This window comes from Mixophyes fleayi, chromosome 4 (genome assembly GCF_038048845.1).
Source record: "Mixophyes fleayi isolate aMixFle1 chromosome 4, aMixFle1.hap1, whole genome shotgun sequence".
Taxonomy (NCBI): Eukaryota; Metazoa; Chordata; class Amphibia; order Anura; family Limnodynastidae; genus Mixophyes; species Mixophyes fleayi.
In genome coordinates, this window is record NC_134405.1 from 23,030,298 (window position 1) to 23,053,021 (window position 22,724).

Genomic DNA, 22,724 nt, shown 5'->3' on the forward strand with positions numbered 1-22,724 from the left:
TAGTATAGAAGAAAAAGAAAAATGCAGTATCAGTCATTCTTTGCATTATATAATCTTTGTTTTATTAATTGTTTTATGTGTAATAAATTCATTTTTTAAGGATATTATGCTTTTTGTCTTTTATGATTTATGACATTGAGCATGAGAGTTTCAAACAGTTTGTAGAATAAATGTAACATTAGCTGAAGACACTGTGCTTGATTATATGACTCTATGTTCATAGAGTAAGTGTATTTAAAGGGATTTTTATTCTGTCATTACCCACGTGGTGTACTAAGAGTATATCCCTAAGTTCCAATCACTGTACCCATATTACCCATGTACGTATATTATAGAGGTCTCTGGTGGATAATCCTGTGTGGAATTATCACTTTCCATCTTGTTAGGAGCCGCGGCAGCCGCGGGCTCTGCCGAGACTCACTTCCGGTCCCGGCGAGCGTCCTGATCGTCATGGAGACAGCCAGGACATCATTTTCTGTTACTCAGGCCCGGCCGTTGTCAAGCAATGGCCGGACGCCGAGTGTAAGAAGCGCTGCGCCTCGGCAAGTGCTGAAGCCGGGCGCATGCGCTAATTGTCTGCCTGTGGGCTAATTAATATGGCCTTATCTGTTTGGCCCCTCACTTTGTCAATCATCACAGGGATAAGCCCTGATTGGCCCATGTTACTATATAAGGCAGGGAGGGCTTAGCCTCCCTGCCGGTTATTGCATTCAGTTTGCCTGTCAGCTAGCCTGCTCCTGTATTGTGCTGGTGACAACCTGTGGATTGATTTCTTGTGTATGACCCCTGCCTGGACTTTGACTCTGCCTGTTTGCCTGTGACCCTTGACCTTTCAGCCTGTAACTTGGATCTCGCTACCGTGCCGGTGACCCCGACCTTTGATGTGTTTTCCGACTATTCCTGCTTGCAAGTTACCTCTGACCTCGGCTAGTTTACTGGATTCGCTGTCTGCCATTACTCCTCATTCCTGGGTTCTCCGCAGCTGCTACCCATCTCATGACTCTCCGTTAGTGTGCAGCCAAGTCTGTCCCCACCACTAGGGGCTACAGTGAACACCAGACTTTTGGAGCAGACTCCGGGTTTTGGGGTATTGGCTGCTGGAGTTCCTAACACATCTATTGTACCTACTACTGCATTTTTCTTTTTCTTCTTTACTATAATCCAGAGCCACTTTGTTGAAGTATTTGTTGAACCTCTCTATGAACATTTTAGGAACTATATACAAAACTATACTAGAAATCATCTATGATTATTTTCAACGCAAACCTTTCTTTTTCACTGAGATACAATAAAGAAAAAAACATCATTACTAAACATTCTTGGGATAAACGCAACATATCCAGAGACTAAGTCAAAAATTAAATATTTTATACACAGTAAAATATGATATACTAGCTGAAGAACTCGACGTTGACATGTTTAAATATTCAAGCTATTAAGTTAACAATGACTTGGATGTATATATCAACATTTTAAAAATTATTAGCAGCTTAGAAGCTCTTCCACTACACACATTAGATTACCTCACATTGGTATCTTCCCAATGGCTGCAGGGGTTTCCGAATGCATAACCGGACAGACAATGAAACCAAATCCATCCAGTGGAAGGGCCAGAACAGGCTACACGGGTCAAAGTTCTGGCCAGCGCACACCAACGGAAAATCCCACAGGGACCTTAACCCCCTAATACGTCTTTTGGGATCCAAAGTTCTGCTGAGTGTACACCAACGGGAGGTACATACGGGACGCTGACCACCTTAAAAACTGGCCCGGATCCAACTGGACCACCACTCGCTCGGTGCAAAGGCATCTGAATGCATAACCGGACAGGCAAACAAACCAAATCTATCAAGTGGAAGACCCAGAACAGGCTCCCCAGGTCAAATTTCTTGTCTGTGTACACACACAAGAGATCTGACTGGGACTTTAACCCCCTAATACATCTTCTGGGATCCAATGTTACCAGTCTATGAAGTTTTTGTCCAATCCATCCAGTGGAAAACACAGACCTGGCTCCCTGGGTCAAAGTTCTGCTGAACGGGAGGGCCAATCGAAACCCTAACCCCCTTAAAACATGCCCAGGATCCAAGTGGACCACCTGGCATTGGTTTCATCCGAATCGGTGCTCTGGTCTCAAAGATATTTGCCTATATACACACAACAAACAAACTTCTTCATATATATATATATATATATATATATATATATATATATATACACACATACATAGATAGGTAGATAGATTGATAAATCTTCTATATATATTTCACCAATTGTATCTGTTGTTATTTATTAAATATGAATTCAGCTTTTTTTCAGTTGTAGATTTTAATCTTTATTTTTAGTTATGAGTTGTCTGCAATTCTTATTTGGCCTGAACAATATAATGAAACATTTGGGGAGAAACATGCAGATCACCAAAGCCCAACTGGATGCCAAGATGGCAAATATTTCCATTGCCACAGTGTATTTTCCCTGAGCACTGAGGGAGGCTGGGATAAAAGCCACCCAGACACTGAGGAAGGCCAACATGCTGAAAGAAATAAACTGGGCCTCATTAAACCTGTCAGGAAGATTTCGAGCCAGAAATGCTACAATGAAACTAATGGTGGCCAGAAGAAACAGATAACCTAGCATGGTCCAGAATGCAATAGGTGATCCCTCATTACACTCAACAATGATGAGTTCAGGTTTAGTATTAGTGTTATAATGTGGGAATGGAGAAGCTACAGACAACCAAGTGATGCATAAAAAGAATTGTAGAAGGAAACAGGTAAAAACAATCATGTAGGACACTTGGGGTGAGGTCCATTTCCTCAGATTGCTGCCTGGTCTAGTGGCCATAAAAGCAAACACCACCATGATAGTCTTAGCCAAAATGCTTGAGACACATAAAGTGAAGGCCAGGCCAAATAATACCTGACGTAGGAGACATTTATGCTGGTGGGGGTAACCTATAAATACTACGGAGCACAGGAAGCAGAGACACAGTGACATCAATAGAAGACAACTTAGAGAGTAGTTATTGGCTCTCACTATAGGTGTTTGTCTGTACAAGATGAAAAGCTTCAAAATAAGAGCTGGAATAAGTGAGGATATTATGCTGATTGCAGCTAAAGTTCCTCCCAATGCATCATCATAGGACAGAAACTCCATGGATTTTGGGAGACATCTAGATTTCTCAGGATTTGACCACTGATCCCAAGGACACCTTATGCAGGTAATTGAATCTGGAAGATAGAACATATATGGTACCATTACTAATCTACATGGCATTACTGTGTTGAGTGATGTTGAAAGGAAACAATTGAACTGAGTTTATAATATTAACTTCCTGCACTACTGAAACTATAATGTATAAAAGGTTCATTACACAATGTTTTTTTGTTCCTTTGCAGAGTTTTTGTTCCATGTGCAAATTTAAACTGATTCATTTAGTCAAACAAATGTATCTAGAGTGTGTTTAATTGAAATAATAAATCTGAACAGACTAAGAGCAAGACCTGATTAAACCTGAACAAGGCCAGACAATGTTAAATCATAAATTTCATCAATGTTTGCAGATCTAGGGGTAAATGTATCAAGCTGCGATTTTGCAACTCCAGCGATTTTCTCGGGAGAGTTGAAACTCGCCAATGTATGAAGCTGAGATTTCATACAAAATCGCCAGAGTTGTGCTTCTGTCAAAATCGCTACTTGCTAAATCGCCAGAGATCAAACTCACCACTGTTTGCCACTGCAGCTATACAAGTCTCCAATGTATGAAGCTGCGAGTTAGCAAACTCAGGTTTGCTTCTAAACACGCCAGATACAACACGCTGCTTGATAGCAGCGTGTTGTACAAACACATCACTGTTACACTGCCCTGGCAGTGTTAAAAAGTGAAAGAACAGATAAAAGTAAAAAAAAAAAAAAAGCGTGGGGTCCCCCCACTATTCATGCTTAACCCTAGTGCTGCCTGACTAGTGCTGGTCCCGTGAAAATCGGGGAAAAAATTTGCGTGGAGTTCCTCCGATTTTCACTTTACCAGCACTAGGCAAACCAGCCAGGGTTGGCGGCACTATAGCAGGGGGACGCGTGGCAGGGGTCCCCCTGCCGTAATGACTAACCAACCCTAGACTGTTCAGCGCTGGGCTGGATTCCCTAGGGAGTGGGGTCCGCCGAACAAAACGAGCGGGCCCCCCCTCCCCCTAGAAAGAACCAGCCCAGTGCTGATAGCACTAGGTCTCTTCCTACTACCCCTGGGCTGTGGGTAGTAGGGTAATACGGCGGTAAATAGTGGAAAAAAATTAACTGACACCAATTTTGTTTGTGGAACTACAAGTCCCAGCCAGCCAGGTTGCCCTAAAAACTGTGGCCATGCTGGTGCTTGTATAACTACAAGCACCAGCATACCCACGGCAGCCAGGGCATGTTGGCACTTGGAGAACCACAAGTGCCAACATGCCCTGACATTCCTGGCTTGCTGGGCCCTGTAGTTCCACAAAGAAAAAAGTTAACAAAACAACAACACCCTCATACAAACCACACATATTTATTAAAAATAAAAACCCCACAATAAAGACACTAACCACCCTCTTTTTAACCACAACTATTTAATAAAAATAAATAAACCCAAATACTTAGCAATGATGTCTTCTTTCTTAAACCAATGTTCCTGGCTTGCCCCAGTCCCTTATTATTTGTACATCCATCTTGAGGGCTTGCCCCAGTCCCAGCCATTTGTACCTCCAAAATCGATTCTTTGCCAACTGGAACACTTCGCCCAGAAGGGGCACATATTTGTAATATCCCGAATCTTTAGTCTTGAATGAAGCTAAAAAACGAACAAACCAGGAGCCGCTGCAAACACCTCCTACCTAGTAGGAGGTCCGTTCCGCAATGCTCTTATGCTGTTTGCGTAAGAGCTAAGTACTGTAATATGGTATTAATACAGTACTTTGCTCTTACGCAAACAGCGTAAGAGCATTGCGGAAGGGACCTCCTACTAGGTAGGAGGTGTTTGCGGCGGCTCCTGTTTTTTTTTTTTTTTTGAGCTTCAATCAAGACTAAAGATTCGGGATATTACAAATATGGGCCCCTTCTGGGCGAAGTGTTCCAGTTTGGCAAGATTCTTTTATGGAGGTATAAAATGGCTGGGACTGGGGCAAGCCGGCAACATGGAAGTATAAATATTAAGGGACTGGGGCAAGCCAGGACACTTTGGAAGAAGAAAGAAGACATCATTGGTAAGTATTTGGGTTTTATTATTTTTAATAAATAGATGTGGTAAAAAAGAGGGTGGTTAGTGTCTTTATTGTGGGTTTTTTATTTTTAATAAATATGTGTGGTTTGTATGAGGGAGTTGTTGTTTTGTTAACTTTTTTTTTTGTGGAACTACAGCGCCCAGCCAGCCAGGGATGTCAGGGCATGTTGGCACTTGTGGTTCTCCAAGTGCCAACATGCCCTGGCTGCCGTGGGTATGCTGGTGCTTGTAGTTATACAAGCAACAGCATGCCCACAGTTTTTAGGGCAACCTGGCTGGCTGGGACTTGTAGTTCCACAAACAAAATTGGTGTCAGTTTTTTTTTTTTAACCATTTACCGCCGTATTACCCTACTACCCACAGCCCAGGGGTAGTAGGAAGAGACCTAGTGCTATCAGCACTGGGCTAGTTCTTTCTAGGGGGGGGGGCACTCGTTTTTTTCAGCGGACCCCACTCCCTAGGGAATCCAGCCCAGCACTGAACAGTCTAGGGTTGGTTAGTCATTATGGCAGGGGGATCCCTGCCGCGCGTCCCCCTGCTATAGTGCCGCCAACCCTGGCTGGTTTGCCTAGTGCTGGTAAAGTGAAAATCGGGGGGACCCCACGTAAAATTTTCCCCAATTTTCACGGGACCAGCACTAGTCAGGCAGCACTAGGGTTAAGCTGGAATAGAGGGGGGACCCCACGCTTTTTTTTTTTTTCACTTTGATCTGTTCTTTACAGTTTTTATAGCTGCCGGAGCTCCGGCAGCTGTATGACAGGGGCAGTGTAACAGTGATGTGTTTACAACTCACTGTTACAACACAGGAGAGTTTGCCAAACGCAGGAGAGTTAGCTAAACTCGGGAGTGTTTACATTGCTCAAAATCGCCAGAGATGACCAGCGATTTTGAACATGAGTGTCAAAATCGTAGCTTAATACATTTCCAAATTTTGCCGCGATTTCAACACGCTGGTAAACTCGCAGTTTGATACATTCACCCCTTAATGTGTTGTTTTGTGCACAAATCAAAGGCACTGAGAGTCTCTTGCTGCTTGTGTGTACAGTATAATAGTTAGACAAAGCTATGGTGAGATTGTGCACTGATCAAGTTTTGCAGTGGAGGAGGCTGTTCTACAGCAGCAATACCATCTTCTTCATCTGCTATTGCTTTATATCACACGGAATGCTGTACTGTACTACATTTATCATTTTTCATTTCACTGATTTTATAGTCTATGACTAAATCTGAGATGATAACAGATCAATCATTCAGCCAAATGTGGAGTGAGGCAAATAATCCATTGAACAGTTTCGAAAGTGTTGCTTATCTCTATAGTATATAGTATATGTATATTGTGAGGAGTAACTATAGGTTATAGAAATGCCACAATATACACTCTAGCAGGGGCGGATCTAGAAAACTACTGTACCCGGGGCGATTTAGGGGGGGCGATTTAGGCCCCGCCCCCTTCTAACAGTTTAGGCTGCCGACGGCTGCACAATATGTGCAGGTCCGTCCAGCCGTGACAGGCAGGGACAGTGTGCTGCCCGGCTGCTCTGATTGTGTTTTTAACACAATCAGAGCAGCCGGGCAGAACACTGTCCCTGCCTGTCACGGCTGGACGGACCTGCACATACTGTGCAGCCATCGGCAGCAAGTGTCTGCTAGGGGGGGCGATCGCCACTGCACTCTAGGGGGTAAATGTATCATACTCCGGTTTCTTCAACTCGCGGGAGTTCGGAGAGATGACAGCTAAATTTTAAAGCGGCGCTGCCTTGTAAAGGCAAGTTTCCCTTTACAAGGCAGCACCACTTTAAATTTTAGCTGTCATCTCGCCGAACTCCCGTGAGTTGAAGAAACCGGAGTATGATACATTTACCCCTAGATGTGAGTTAGTGGAACCGATATTAATTGACTTGGTGAATTTTATCAGTGCTGTCCAGGGGCGGATCCAGACTTTTGCTATACCCCGGGCGATTTTAGGGGGGGGGGGGGGATTTAGGCCCCGTCCCCTTTCTAATTTCTAAGGCTGCCGGCGGCTGCACAGTATGTGCAGGTCCGCTCGGCAGTGACAGTGTGCTGCCCCGCTGCTCTGATTGTGTTTAAAACACAATCAGAGCAGCCGGGCAGCACACTGTCACTGCTGAACGGACCTGCACAGTGTGCAGCCGCCGGCAGCAAGCCCCTGCTAGGGGGGGGCGATCAGGGCACCCGGATCCGCCACTGGTGCTGTCATGGGCAGTATGACATGATTTCCTTAGATGATATCTTTTTTGTTTTTCAATCTAGTAAGAACTCTACATTAAGGACAAAGTTAATGTATAAATAAATAGATGAATGTATATTGTACAAACGACCTACATGTCTTCTCAGTAAAATAGTCAATGTTCATGTGTACATCATAATGTAAGGATAACACCAGACTCATTACAATAACAAAACAATCTATTTAAAATGTCATTATTTGAATGATCATCATAGTAATTTAAGGATAAAGCTTATACCACATGCTGTACTCACAGTTACATAAGAAATCCTCAAATGTACAGAGTACAAATGGTAATCAGTTGCGGGTTTTGGGGTCTACACAAGCCCTGATATTATTAGGTTGTATGGAAATCATGATAAAAAATACAACATTTCTTGGAATGTAGTACAAGGACTCTGGAAGGGATCTTTGTGTATCTAAAAAATTTTGATGAATACATTTACATAATTTTTAACATAGATAATCTACTGTCACCTCCAGGATTACTTTTCAGTTCCAATGAATCTCTGGACAATTGTCGAAGTGGAAATTTGAGGTGGTGGTATGAACAATGTAATGGGAATGTAAGTGAATGGAATTTGTTAGTGGTACAATGATTTCAGCAGGAGAAGTGTCGGTATGGCATAGCACTATGTAAACCCCCACTTCAACCACTTCATCTGGGTACATGAGAAAGTCCTTGACTTGCCTGTCTGGTTAGATATTTCTCCTTGTAGACATTGGACACAATCAAAGCAGCAGACAGGTTGTCCTGTTCTAGCAGCTTTCCTGAATCCTGGAGGACAACTCTCACTGCAGACCGAGCGAGGGACCTGGGGATAATATGTAATCTTATTATATTAATTAGGTTCTTTTTAATAGACATTAGGGGGTAAATGTATCAAGCTGAGAGTTTTCTGGCGGGTTTGAAAAGTGGAGATGTTGCCTATAGCAACCAATCAGATTCTAGCTATCATTTTGTAGAATGTACTAAATAAATGATAGCTAGAATCTGATTGGTTTTTCAAACCCGCCGGAAAACTCTCAGCTTGATACATTTACCCCTTGGTCTTGAAGACAAAAACAACACAAATAGTCAACAGTGTGGATAGCTCGTTAGTGTCATATGTTGGGTCATGGGATTATTGTTAACTTTACTATAAATAACAGTAACACTATAAACATTCTAGTTACAGTCTAGTTTTGTTATGCACTAGTTTAACACAACAACATTTTATATAATAATAATTTTTGAGGGTTATATGGGGTCTATTTATTTTGTTGTGCATTTTATGACCATCCACCATGCTCTACTCGTATCACCCAAGGACTGTGCATTTGTATTAAATGAGACAGTAGTGGACATATATCCTGGCAGACAGGACCCGATGGATTGAACTGTCTTATCACGCATGGTATGTGACTATGCAAATGGACAGATACAACAATACACTATATTTACTATCAAGCATCAAACAAAATGTCATCATTATTTGCTAAACAGGATACTTAGAAAAATTACATATTAGTGAGAGCATGTTGCTTCCCAAAGATTGTAAGTGTTTAAGATAACACTTGAGATTACTGTGTGTGTAAACAAGGGGTTAACGTTTATTGGGCTATGCTTTAGATGCCTGTTTTTGTAGATAGCTTGGATTGTTTACTTATAGATACCTGAGGTCACAGATTAATAGTGATCTATATTTCATTGCACAAACCACAAATGTTTTCGCTAAAAATTACAATAGTTGTGGTACCTACAAGGGCAAGAATATTACTAATAGGTAAAAATACATTGTAACAATACTTTGACATGTATCATTAATTGATAACGGACCCATAAGGAAACTATAGTGACAATGAATCTTTCCAAGAAATCAGTATAACATAATAATGTTTTCCATATGTCAGGAGTAAAAGTAACAGCAACAGCGGTATGCCCTTCATCTTCCCGGGCATGCCATACTTTTGTTTGTTCAGGCAAGTCTTTTCTCACGGCTTGCCCATCTGTAATATTATCGGTGCTTTCAAGCTGTTGCCTGACATCTATGAGAAAGGCAGCGCTGGCAACTGTCTGGGTCCCCAGGTAATATCTTCCGGGCATTCTCGTGGCCTTATCTGTGAGAAGTTTGTTTGCTCTCCCCCTGTTGTCTTGGGTTTCCTCTGGGTCCTTCGGTTTCCTCCCACACTCCAAAGAAAAACAGACTGGAAGTTTAGAATTCAGAAGGTTAATTGGCTGCTATTAAGTTGACCTTAGTCTCTTTCAGACTGTGTGTGTGTGTGTGTGTGTGTGTGTGTGTGTGTGTGTGTGTGTGTGTGTGTGTGTGTGTGTGTGTGTGTATTTCAGGGAATTTAGAGTGCAAGATCCACTGGGACAGGGACTGATATGAGTGAGTTCTCTGTACAGCGCTGCAAAATTAGTGCTGCTATATAGATTGCTGCTGATGATGATGATGATGATTCTGTGCATGTGTAGACTTCTGGACTCCTCTGAAAGCCCTCTGACAAGCATCACCTGGCCGGTATTATAAAGAAGACTCCTCTTCACTACAGCAATTGCAAGGTAATTCGGTATTCCAGTTCCTTTCTCCTACTCCCTGTTAACCTGCTTGCTTCTGATCTCCTGTGTACTGACCTTCCCTGACTATCTGACTGCACTTATTAGATTAACACTTGCAAAATTGCTTATTATATGCTGCATCTCTGTGTACTGATCTGGCCTTATTGTGGACTACGCTTATTGGATTAACCCTTGGAACCTAGCTTATTATATATTGCCTCACTGTGTACTGACCCTGTCTGATTGTAGATTATGTTTGCCAGATAAATCCTTGGTACTCTGCTTGATCAAGCATTGGGAGACATCTAGTTCTAGGTAATGGCTGAGCCTAGAACCTGCACTTGGAGCCTACCAAGTGTTGGGATTGAACCATCAAAAATCAGGTAACTAATCTTTTGCTACCATCTAACTGTATATTTGTGCAGAAACTCAAACCCTATTTATTGGAATGAATATAAAATCTCTGCTGTGTTCTAGAAAAAAAGTCAATAAAAAGGCATAAAAACAGTTGGAAAAAAAATTGTGACCAGAAGATATGACGATGTTATTACAAGCATGGACATATTGGAATACAAATATGGGTGTCATTGTGACCCGAACATAAGCAGATGTAATTCAAGCATGGACATTTTGAAAAACAAATATTTTTGGACATGGTTGACAAACAATTTTAGATTAAAAGCTGCTGACAAAAGAAGAAGACATCTTATTGGTGAGCATATTGGGTTTTATTATTTTTAATAATAAATAGGTTGTGTTTATTGTTTTTTTAATTTTATTAATTTTTTTGTGGTGTTAAACAGGGTGTGGTGTTTTTTTTAACATTTTGCTTTGTGGAACTACAGGTCGCAGCCAGCCATGGCTGTCAGGCCATGTTGGCACTTGTGGTTCTCCAAGTGCCAGCATGACCTGGCTGCCTTTTAGTTATACAAGCATCAGCACACCCAGACTGTTTAGGGCAGCCCGGCCTGGCTGGGAATTGTAGTTCCACAAACAAAAATGGATTAAGTTTGTTTTTTTATCAATTTATTTGTCGTTATTAACCTACACCCACCGCCCAGGGGTGTAGGAAGAGCCCTAGTGCTTTCAGAATTGGGCTGGATATTCTTAGAGGGGCGCCTGCACGTTTTTTTTGTGGACCTCACTCCCTAGGAAATCCAGCCCAGTTCAACCTGGGTTTGGCACGTCATTGTGGTAGGGGGACCCCTGCCACGTGCCCCTGCTATAATACCAACCACCCTGGCTGGTTTGCCTAGAGTTGGTTGCATGGAAATCGGGGGGACACCACGCAAATTTTTCCCAGATTTTTGCTCAACTAGCAGTAGGCTGGCAGCACTATGGTTAATAGTGCTCGGGCGGGGGGACCCCACACATTTTTTTTCAACATTTATCTATTTTACACTATTGACAGCCGCTGGGAACTCCGGCTGTATAGGCAGGGCAGTGTAACAGTAATATATTTACTGATCTCGCAGCTAGGAAGCAGCATGTTGTTTATGGCAATTTTAACCTAAAAACGGGAGAGTTAGCTAAACACGGGCATGTTCGAAATCCAAGCATATCGCGAGAAATGACCAGCGATTTTAAAGATCAGCTTGATGAATTTCGTGACTTGGGGACTAAATTTGCGGGTTATCATCTGCAATTTGCTGCAATTTTTAATCCCTGAAAAAATCAGAGTTTGATACATTTACCCCCTAGTCTTAAAACACCCTGTGCACTAAGTTACACTCTCCCAAAAATACTGAAATACGGAGACTTTTTGCAAAACAGGAAAAAAACCTTTTTGGAAAAAAACCTCAGTATGTGTTTCTCTAATTTCATGTGTTAGTCACTTAGTCATTGACGGAGTTTTGCACTCTTCCCAGTTACATTATAAAGCATGTCTTCTTCTGATACAATAAAGGTAGTTTCCTTTGCAAGAGTGCAATGCTGCAGTACAAATCATACTTGCCAACTCTCCCGGAATGTCCGGGAGACTCCCGAAATTCGGATCGGTCTCACGGACTCCCGGGAGAGGTGGCAAATCTCCCGCATCCTGCCACCACTAAATGACGCGAATCGCAGTGAATCGCGTCATTTTGGCCCCGCCCCCCGCGAAAAAACAGCATTTCCGTCGTGGGGACGGGGCCAAAATGATGTGTTTGGCCACGCCCCGCCCCCTCCCACCGTCCAGTCACACCACTCTCCCGGAAAGAGCTTCGAGAAAGTATGTAAGTATGGTGCAAATTATATTTTGCAATGTCATCTGTCTAGTTTTGCAGAAATGTACCCATTTTTAATGGAAATGCGCTTAATTTTGTCGCTACTTCTGAGAGTCTAACACAAACACTACATGCATTTGTACCACCGCCTACACTGGTACTCTGGCCAACAAATTTAAGCACATTTCCATAAAAAATGGGTGCATTTCTGCAAAACTAGAGACATGACATCCCAAAACATAATTTGCTCTGCAGTATTGCACTTTTGCAATGCTGCAGAAATGCACCCATTATTATGGAAATGCGCATACATTTTTTGTCCAAGGTACCACTGTAGGCGGTGTTACAAATGCATGTAGTGCTTGTGTTACACTCTCAGAAATAACGACACTATCAGACAGGGTTAGCGCAGGCTTCTCTCCAGGGTATGGAGTCTCACAAACCTCCTGGCCTTCACCAAGAATTTCCGCAAGGTGGTTTGGACTGTGCCACTGGAGGTTTGCAGGTTGCAGTGCCTGAATTAGCCCCATGATGTAGTTGGAATAGCAATGGGAGGCTGTGATAGGCAACTTGGTCAACAATCTGAAGATGGTACACTATCTGGCACTGCAGTACAGAAGGGAAATCTGAGGTAGCCCGAGGTCTGATACACTAACAGGCTGTACAGTACAAAAGGAGGTATCTGGAACCAGAGTCAGGGAAATAGGCAAAGGTCAAACGTAGAAGATCAGATAAAAGGACACAGCACCAGGGGTAATCCAGAAACGTTGGTCAGGCAGCCAGGGTCATACGCAGGAGGTCTAGCAGTCGCACAAGGCACAAAATACACTGAGAATAAGGTAAGGGTACTGTGAGCGGGAAAACTGTCAGACGCCCTACAGGAACTGTTGCTCTGGCTCAGGCCGGGTCAGAGCAACAAATCAAAGCTGAACTAAATAGCAAGGGGGTTTTAAAGTCCCCACCTAGTGGTTACTTGACCACAGTGCAGGAGAGCCGCTTGCCCGGAAGCCAGACAGCGTGAGTGGCAGCGGGACGGGAGCATGGAGCAGGTAAGTCCTTACAGTGGGGTGAGCACAGTTGGGGTGTGTGGGGTGGTCATTTTTACGTGCGAATTAGGCAACTAAGTGTACGTAGTTTTGCATAGAAGTGGGAAAGTGAGATTATATGTTGTGAGATCTGATTATTTAATTGAGTTGGCGGGAGTGGAGAAGATATTTAGAGAGGTGTTCCCCATTTTACAGGTCGTTAACAACCTTTCACTCCATGCACTTGAATTCTCCAGCTGACTAGAGGAATTCCAGCCTTAACACTATACTTTTAATGTGACTGTTTTATTCATAAAGTCACCGCACAATTATTGTATTTCAATATATTAGTAAGAATAAATGTATTCTTGGGTTGTATATTTCTATATGTTATTTCATATCACTACGCTGTCATCAATGTTAGTGCGTGATTTTTTACATTTTATTTATTCTTCATATTTAATTATATATTTGGTACGTATTTATTAGCCTTTGTTTATATGCTGACTTTTGAATTGGGTCCTAATATTTAGGTCAATAACTCTGTGCCTCCCAGTTGCCTTCTCATTTATTAATTGAATTTTATTGATTTATTTATTACTATGAACAATTACCAACAATTACAAATACTACACTTTCATCTATAGAAATGTATTTCACTATTATATTAATTCGCTATAAGGAGTGATTGTTAATTAATTAACCAAAATGCAGCTGTGCCTACTTCATTCAACAAGTCACAACACAATTAAATGGAACTAATATATTACAATGAGATCATTATCAGCTGCCTGATGGCTGAGGTTGTATTCCCTCCTTTATGTAGCGTCTAGTGCAGTTATGGCTAACCTGTGACACTCCAGGTGTTGTGAAACTACAAGCCCCAGCATGCTTTGCCGGTAGATAACTAGCTGATAACTGGCAAAGCATGCTGGGGCTTGTAGTTTCACAACACCTGGAGTGTCACAGGTTAGCCAACACTGGTCTAGTGCATTATTTTCTCATATGAAGGAATACATTCCTGATTTATGAACAAATTGGGAAGTATCTGAACAGACTGAAACCAATGCAATGAGAACTGTCACTTATATGAAACATAGTAGAGGATATTTGATATAGAAGTTTGATTTTTAACAAATTTTTTGGAATGGTAATTTCGCAGAAAATTACTGAAATATATTGGTCTTCCACAGATTAGACATATATAGATTATTCATGATATAAAATTTATGTTATATGTGCATATTCATTTCTCAGACATTTACATATTACAATTTCAGTTGTACAAACTTTCTCTTTCTATAAATTAATGGACTTGGAAATGTGTATACCTATATATATATATATATATATATATATATATATATATATATATATATACATACAGATGAAGAGAGAGACATGAGAACCCTGCATGGATGCTGAGAAAAGCCCTGGCAGTGTGTGTGTGTAATGAAGAATATTTCTGCACAAATGGACTGGAATTTCATTCTCACCTGTTGACTTCCCATAGACCACAGTAACAGACTTGAGTCGATGGTCAGAGCTTGATCTGGAATTGCTGTAGGACTATAATTGCCGATTTGAATTTGCTTCACAGTCCCTTCTGGACTCAGCTGCCAGTTCACAATACCATAGCCTGCAGGTGTGAATCTGACTTTCCTTATATAATTTGTGAGCTGTGTAGAGGAGAAGAAGAAAATCATTTGTTGACAGGAATAGAAGGATACTTTAAATTTACCTAATGTTCCACAAATGGTCCTTGTTCCACAATAGGGATTAAAAGCAAAAGATCAAAACAAGAAGTTAACATAAAGTTCACAATGACATTGCCATAGAAATAGAATCAAAGCCAAAAGTGGTTTCACATTTTTGCTGTTTCAAGTAAATGAGTCACCAGGATGTTATTTGTAAGGACATTCTGAATCGTGAAATTTGCTCAGTTGTTACTAAACTGAAGATGCAACATTTCATACAACTGCGCAACATAAATAGTACATATGAACAAATAATATTTATATGAGACTTATACCCCGTTCACACTGCCACAAAAACCTGGGTTATTGCCGGGGTGAGTCCCTGCAACCCGGGACAAGGCTGAGTGTGAACGGGTCACCTGCATCTACCCGGGTTGGATGACCGTGGCATTAGACCCAGGCCTTTTGCAGGGTTATTCCCAGGTGCGACCCAGGTGTATGCCAGTCTCATTGACAACTATTGAAAGTTAAAAAGAAAAAAAAAAAAATCAACATCACTAGAGGAGCCAATCAAAGCTTGTGTTACCAGGGAGACCCAGACGACCCGGACATTTTCCGGGGTGGGAGGCTCAGTCACCTAGCAATATCCCAGGTTCATATACCCAGGATATTGCTGGGGAGGCAATGTGAATGCAGTATTAGGGGCCTATTTAAGAATTTTTGGATATTTGCTTTCGGATATTTGCTTTCGGATATTTGCTTGCCATCGCAATGGGAATTTACTATTATTATTATTATTATTATTATCATTTTTTTATATAGCGCCACTAATTCCGCAGCGCTGTACAGAGAACTCACTCACATCAGTCCCTGCCCCATTGGGGCTTACAGTCTAAATTTCCTTACACACACACACACGGACAGATAGACAGACACACAGTCTAGGGTCAATTTGTTAGCAGCCAATTAACCAACCAGTATGTTTTTGGAGTGTGGGAGGAAACCGGAGCACCCGGAGGCAACCCACGCAAGCATGGGGAGAAAATACAAACTCCTCTCAGATAAGGCCATGGTCGGGAATTTAACTCATGACCCCAGTGCTGTAAGACAGAAGTACTATCCACTTAGCCACCATGCTGCCCTATAAAAGTCTCGAATGCGCAGTTGTCATTTGCGTTAAACAGTGCAGGGGAGAGAGTAAGGCTGTTGAAAATGTATCCAAGGATTCCTCTCCTGCAATGCTCTCTTCATAGGATTGAATGGCCAGCGCCATCTTCAGATGTCATTAGCCATCAGGGTCAAGTTCTGAACAGCTAAGCTTTTCGGCAGCTTTTCGGTACTTAATAAAATTACTCACATTCCCTTTGAATATTATGAGAATAGCTGTATTATGCGGTACTATGCCTAATGCAGGAGATATTTCCAACATTTTCTGCATTAGGATTTTTTTTAAATTATCATTTTACTTAAAAGGCAGTTTCCACATGGTTTAGGGCTTTATGAGTAGGCTTCTTAATCATATTCTACTCTAAAATGTAGACATTATTGTACCTGCCATGGTTTGAAATTCCAAATATCTGCACAGGTTCCGTGAGAAAATGGCCCGTCACCCTCCTTGCAGCTTTTCAGGTCTTCCAAAGCTTTAGCCAAAACATTTATAGAATCATATGTATAATAAGAAAATTTGAAGCTGCTGATGTAGGTGGGACTGTTCTTGACATTATCTAAACTTTCTTCTCCTGTGCATTCTTTTACTGGCGTCTCCAAAGAACCAGTAAGATTTTTCCCATAAAGAAATTTGCATTTGAAAACTTTCTCCCAATACAGATTCACCCAGTTCTCCCCCATAGACTCAGAAGGATGTATCTTGCTGAGGAACTGACTTAATCCTGGGACCACATAATTGCTACCAGCTAAGCCAAGAACGCTAGATAAGACATGAAAATAAATTCTTGTTGATAATAAGACGGATCTGGACCAACCTGCATTTCCAATAAAAATCCTCCCTGTGATGTTCTGTTTCAACATTTCATTCACAACTGGAACAAAATCAGCTTCAACAGAGAATACAATAACCACCTTAACTGTTGACTCCTTAATAACCTTGACTATATGTGGAGCATTGTGATTTGGTTGACCCAGACGTATATATTCTATAAAAGCTACACATGCCCCAGCCTTGATTAGCTCTTCTTTGATTGGCTGAATTCCCAAAAGACCATAATCATTGTCTGTAGCGATGAGACCAATCCAAGTCCAACCAAAGCTCAAAACAAGCTGAGCCAGTCCCATAGACTGCATTTTATCACTTGGAACAGCCCTGAAGAAAGATGGAAACATTTTCTGGTTACTCAGTAGAGAAACACTTGAAATTGGACTGATCTGAAAGTAAGAACATTAACAATAAACTTATGATGTGAACACTTTTATCCTAATATGTAAACTATATATATATATATATATATATATATATATATATATATATATATATACACATGCACAGATAGATATATAGAATGATCCATTTACACAGAAGGTATGCTTCAATGATTGTCACTTGGTATTGTCAGACATACTATCCACTTTTATTGGTACCACACTTCCATAATGAGCAAATACGCTCACTTATATCTAGAGATAAGCAGTTCAGATTTTGTAAAATCCAACAGGATCTGAGTAAAAATAAATCGTGGCTCCGTTTCCTACACCAATTACAGATCTCAAAGCCTAATTTCCGAGAAATTTTCTTTGCAAACCCTGAGATTAGTACTAGTGTATACTTAGACTGAGTTAAATATCATTCTGAACTAAGTAGTATATTTATTTAGTGGAGGAAAACAGTGTGCTTTTGCTGTATGTCTATTAGACGCAGAATAAAAAAATAGATTTATTTCTTCTAAAATGTAAAGTTTTTCTGGTGAAAGTAATCTTGTGTGGTGCAGTGACATCTGAAGTAATTTATAAAAAAAAGCTGCTCACCCTAAAAAAACACTATATATTCTAATCTTTTTTTTTTCAACACTTGTCAATTTTCAAAGTTATTCAGTGTCATCTATATTTAAAAAAAGGTGTTTGCGTGTTAGATTCAGCTGCACACCGCAAAATAATGCTATGTATTCTAATCTTTTCTATTTCCTAATACTTGTCAGTTTGCAAAGCGTCTTTCATTGACATCCATATTTTAAAAAGGTGTTTGTGTGTGGGGGTTATTCAGGGCATTTTCGACATTTAACGACCGTATGCCACCAACTGAAGCAAGCCCATTAGATAAAGTAATGTCACAACTTACCTGCTCCAAATTTTGGATTCTCGATTTTCCAGAGGCTCCCTACAGTTTTTAGTGGACTGGAAGGGCTACAGTCCTGAGGAACGTTCCTGGATTAAAGCCACTGATGTTCATGCTCCTCGGCTCCTCAAGCAATTTCATAAGAAAATTCCTGATAAACCTTTTATTGTGTCCAGTGTCCACCCTTAAGGGAAGAGGTACTGTCACAAACTTACCTGCTTCACACTCCTGTGTTGCTGATTTTCTCTCCCTCCGTGTAGATCTCAGCATTTCCTGGTTCCGGCGGTCACGTGACCTGGCTGGGAGACGACATAGCCTTTCTGCAGAGTATATAAACCTCACTCTGAGACTGCAGCAGTGTCACAGCAACAAATGTCTCAGCTTGTCTGACCCCCGTTCCATCTTCAGTTCCTTTGCTCTTGCTCCCCGAGTTGCTATCCTGTTCATTGACCGCTTGTGTACCAGACTGTGGCTCCCTCCTGACACTCCATCTGCCTCCTGATTCTGCTACCACATTGCCTCCTGTGTAATAGACTCCAGCAACGTTCTTACTATCCATCTGCCGCCTGTCTCTGTTCTTCATTTTCCGCCTGTGTATCAGACCCCGGCTTGTTCTGACACTCCACCTGCCACCAGAACCTATTATTATCCATGTGTGTACTTATTCAGACTCAGTGTGTCTGATTGCCACCAGTTACTTCCTCCCTATCCTACTGTGTTCAGTATTGTGTGTTGCACCTTGAGGCAGGTCAGAGGACAGCGACCTGTGGGTTGTTGGCAGCTAAGTCCATCTCACCTTGTGGGGGTTTTTGGTTAAAACCGAGGAATATGTTATACTCCGTACCCTTGGTTGGCCAGCGCCAATGTAGGTTAACACAAGGAATCCTACCTCTGAAATCATTACAGTTTGCTCTGACCATAATATTGATTCCGCAGATAATCCCTCTCCCAGGGATCTACTACAACACCTGGTAGGCAGGATTGAGAAACTAGAGTCCAATCAAATTTTTATAGGGTTTCTTTACCCTCTAGAGTACTTTGGTGGCTTCCGAGCAATCTTCTGCTTCCACTGTACCTGCACTTTCTGCTGTGGCTACTTCTTATTTGTGTATAACCAATCCACCAAAGTTTGATGTGAGCCTATATTATGCAGATGATTTTTAAACCAATGTGCAATTCAATTCGAGTTGCTCCCAGGCAATTTCCGTATTGAAAAATCTAAAGTTACATAAATTATTTCTCTCCTTTCTGGGCAGGCTCTCCCCTGGGCCTCCTTCCTCTATGAAATGAATGATCCCCTACTTCATAATTGTACCAACTTCCTGGCTACCTTAAAGAAACTTTTCAATGAACTTGGCAGGGCCTCCAATGCTACTGCAGGAAATCTATGGTTACGTCAAGGCCACTTACCATTAGGACAGTACGCCATTCAAATTCGTACAATGGCCTCTGAGCTTTGCTGGAAAAATAAAGCCTTTATAGCCACTTTCTGAAAAGGGCTATCTGAGAGAATCAAGGGCGAGTTAGTTTCATGTGAATTACCCTCAGCTCCAGTCAAACTAATTTCTTAATGCAGCAAGGTGGACCTTCGTTTCAAAGAACGCACGCAACACTCACATTGGGTAACTCCTCACCTTGCTCCTTTTGAAGAACCTATTCAAATGGGTCGGTCTAGTCTCTTGGGAGAAGAAAGGGAAAAAATGTTGTTTTTTTTGGAGTGTGGGAAGAAACCATAGCACCCGGAGGAAACCCATGCAAACACAGGGAGAACATACAAACTCCACACAGATAAAGCCATGGTCGGGAATCGAACTCATGACCCCTGTGCTGTGAGGCAGAAGTGTTAACCACTAGGCCACTGTGTTGCATACCCAGCATGAAATTAGCTCCTCGGTTTATTGGCTCCTACAAGATAACTGAGATTATTAATCCAGTGGTTGTCAGATTACAATTACCATCCTCTTTACGAATACCAAATGCTTTTCATGTTTCTCTCTTAAAACTCTCCAGTATGGGTTCAGGATCAGCAGGAGTACGAGGATTCTCAATTCCAGAGGTTACCTACAGTTTTTAGTGGACTGGAAGGGTTACAGTCCTGAGGAACGTTCCTGGATCAAAGCCACAGATGTTCATGCTTCCCGGCTCCTCAAGCAATTCCATAAAAAAAATCCTGATAAATCTTTTTGGGTTTCCAGTGTCCAACCTTAAGGGAGGGGTTATTGTCACAAATTTACCTGCTCCACACTTCTGTATTGCTGTAGAACTCAGCACTTCCTGGTTCGGGCGGTCACATGACTTGGCTGGGAGGCGGCATAGTCTTTCTGCAGAGTATGTAAACCTCACTCTGTGACTGTAGCAGGGTCAGAGTAACAAGTATATTATTAACCATTCGGGTACGGATTCAGACTCAGTTTCTCTGATTGCTGCTAGTTGCTTCTTCCCTAACCTACTGTTCGGTATTGAGTGTTCCACCTAGTGGCCGGTCAGGGGACAGTGACTTGCGGGTTCTTGGCAGTTAAGTCCATCCCACCTTGCAGCGGTTGTAGTTCAAAAAAGGGGAATCTGTTAAACTCTGCACCCTTAGTTGGCCAGAGCCAATCAAAGTTAACACAAGTACTCCTACCTCTGAAATCGTTACTATTGATCAACAACAAAAAATTAGTGTAAAGTGCAAAAGATAAAAATGTTGAAATGCTACGCACACACTAAATTTGGAACATTACACAGCATGCATCATGGCGAAGGAAGAGGCAGTAAGAATCAGATGACATTAGATGGACAAAGGCATCAGTAGATATTTAGACAAGTATATACCCAACTGTAAAGTGCTACCTAATTTGCTGCTGCGATGTAAATAAATGATGATGATGGTGGCAAGGTGTCCTGCATCAATAATAAAACACTTCAAAACTACACACACAATACATTGCCAGAGCATTCATTGGTAGCCAAGAGTAAAGCTTTCCTTACCTTGTTTTACTTATATGCTCTGTACTGTAATGCTCCCCTGCTGAATCAAACCAGGGGACTCCTATATATTTATGGGATGGGAGGGCTGAATAATCATTGCTCCAGGAGAATCTTTGTCCAACCCCAGGGTAAAAGGGACTGCCCGAGTCTTCCAGTGGAGGTTCTCCCCAAGACCCAAGTATATAAATATGGAATGTATATAAATAGTATTTATATGTTCTATTTGTGTAGTGTAAGTAATATGTAAAACAGACAGTTCAGATAGGCCAATAGTTGCCCTTCCCACACATGTATGTATAATACTCACATTGATGTAGATTTGGTTGCCCAAAACATGTGTTGACAAACAAATACACATTCTGAGAAATTAAGAGGACAGAATTTAGCACTGGTAAAGAATACATGTACAGATGGAGATGTGATGGCTCATGATTTACTCTATGTGATGGAGTTAAAGGACCATTCAGACTGGTTCATTATTTTTGGAATTGAATGGGAGAAAGCAAATGCACCGATGTCAGATTTACAAAATCCTTTATTATGACGGCAGTGGACAACTACGGACAGCGACATTAATAGACATTTAAAAACTGATGAGAGAGCACAATGTTAAATGGTGCAAGTCAAGAGGGCATTGTCCTTGGAGTGAAATAGATCTGTGCCATAATACTGCCCTTCTGAATAAAACCAGGGGACTAGTAAATATTTGTGGGTAGGGCTGAAGAATCATTCCCCCGTGTGAAGCTTCGTCCAATCCTGGGGAAAAGGGGACTGCGCGAGACTTGCAGCAGAGGTGGTCCCCAAGAATGGGTGTAGGCACTGGGCAACCGGGACACCTCTCACACTGCTGCTGCATCCCGGAGAGAAATAATCAGCTGTGGTTTGTGGCTGTAATACAATTATTGCTGCCTTCTGAGCGGATGTGAAGGGTGTGCTCTTGACCCCATTTCTCCTATATCTGTGCTATCGGTTGCTGCTCATAAACTTTTACTATGTTGAGTTAAGTCCTGGGGGCATCCGAGTACCTGTGATTGCATCCAACTCTATGGGAAAGGCGTCTGCTATAGGTGAAGATCTCTGTCAAGAGATGGGCATGGTACATGGAACCAGAGTTACCACTCCTTATTCTAATACATACCCAGACTATACCTTCAGCCCTGTTGTTCTCAGGAAGTACCAGTGATGGAAATGTAACATCTCCTTGGAAAAGCACTTCAGGGGTTAAATTCCACCTCCTCAGTGAACACTCAGTTGAGAAAATAAAGGTACCATTGTTCCATTTCTTTGCTCCTTATTGTCCACTAGTGAGTACTACAGACCTCCAGGAGCCGAACCCATCAAGGGTCACCTGGGGAAGACACCTGGAGGAGGTATAGGAGAAGGCTGGATAGTGTGAGAAGCCCACTAATCGAGACCTTTTGCAAGTCTTTTGGGCAGGCAGTTGCCACGGTGGAATTATGAAGTGATAAAAGAGGCTATCCTGAGAGCTGGGGATGAGAGTAAGTGA

General features: G+C 41.8%; 1 protein-coding gene across 1 annotated transcript; it reads right to left on the bottom strand.

Annotated features, from left to right (window-relative positions):
• Positions 1–2,328: 2,328 nt before the first annotated feature.
• LOC142150560 (extracellular calcium-sensing receptor-like) lies at positions 2,329–18,830 on the bottom strand. The gene is made up of 6 exons (XM_075205759.1): positions 18,585–18,830; positions 16,513–17,343; positions 14,761–14,943; positions 9,442–9,663; positions 8,185–8,308; positions 2,329–3,230 (listed from the first exon to the last, which is right to left on the bottom strand). Exons 1-6 carry the CDS (start codon positions 18,828–18,830, stop codon positions 2,329–2,331), a joined length of 2,508 nt encoding a protein of 835 aa, XP_075061860.1.
• Positions 18,831–22,724: the final 3,894 nt, after the last annotated feature.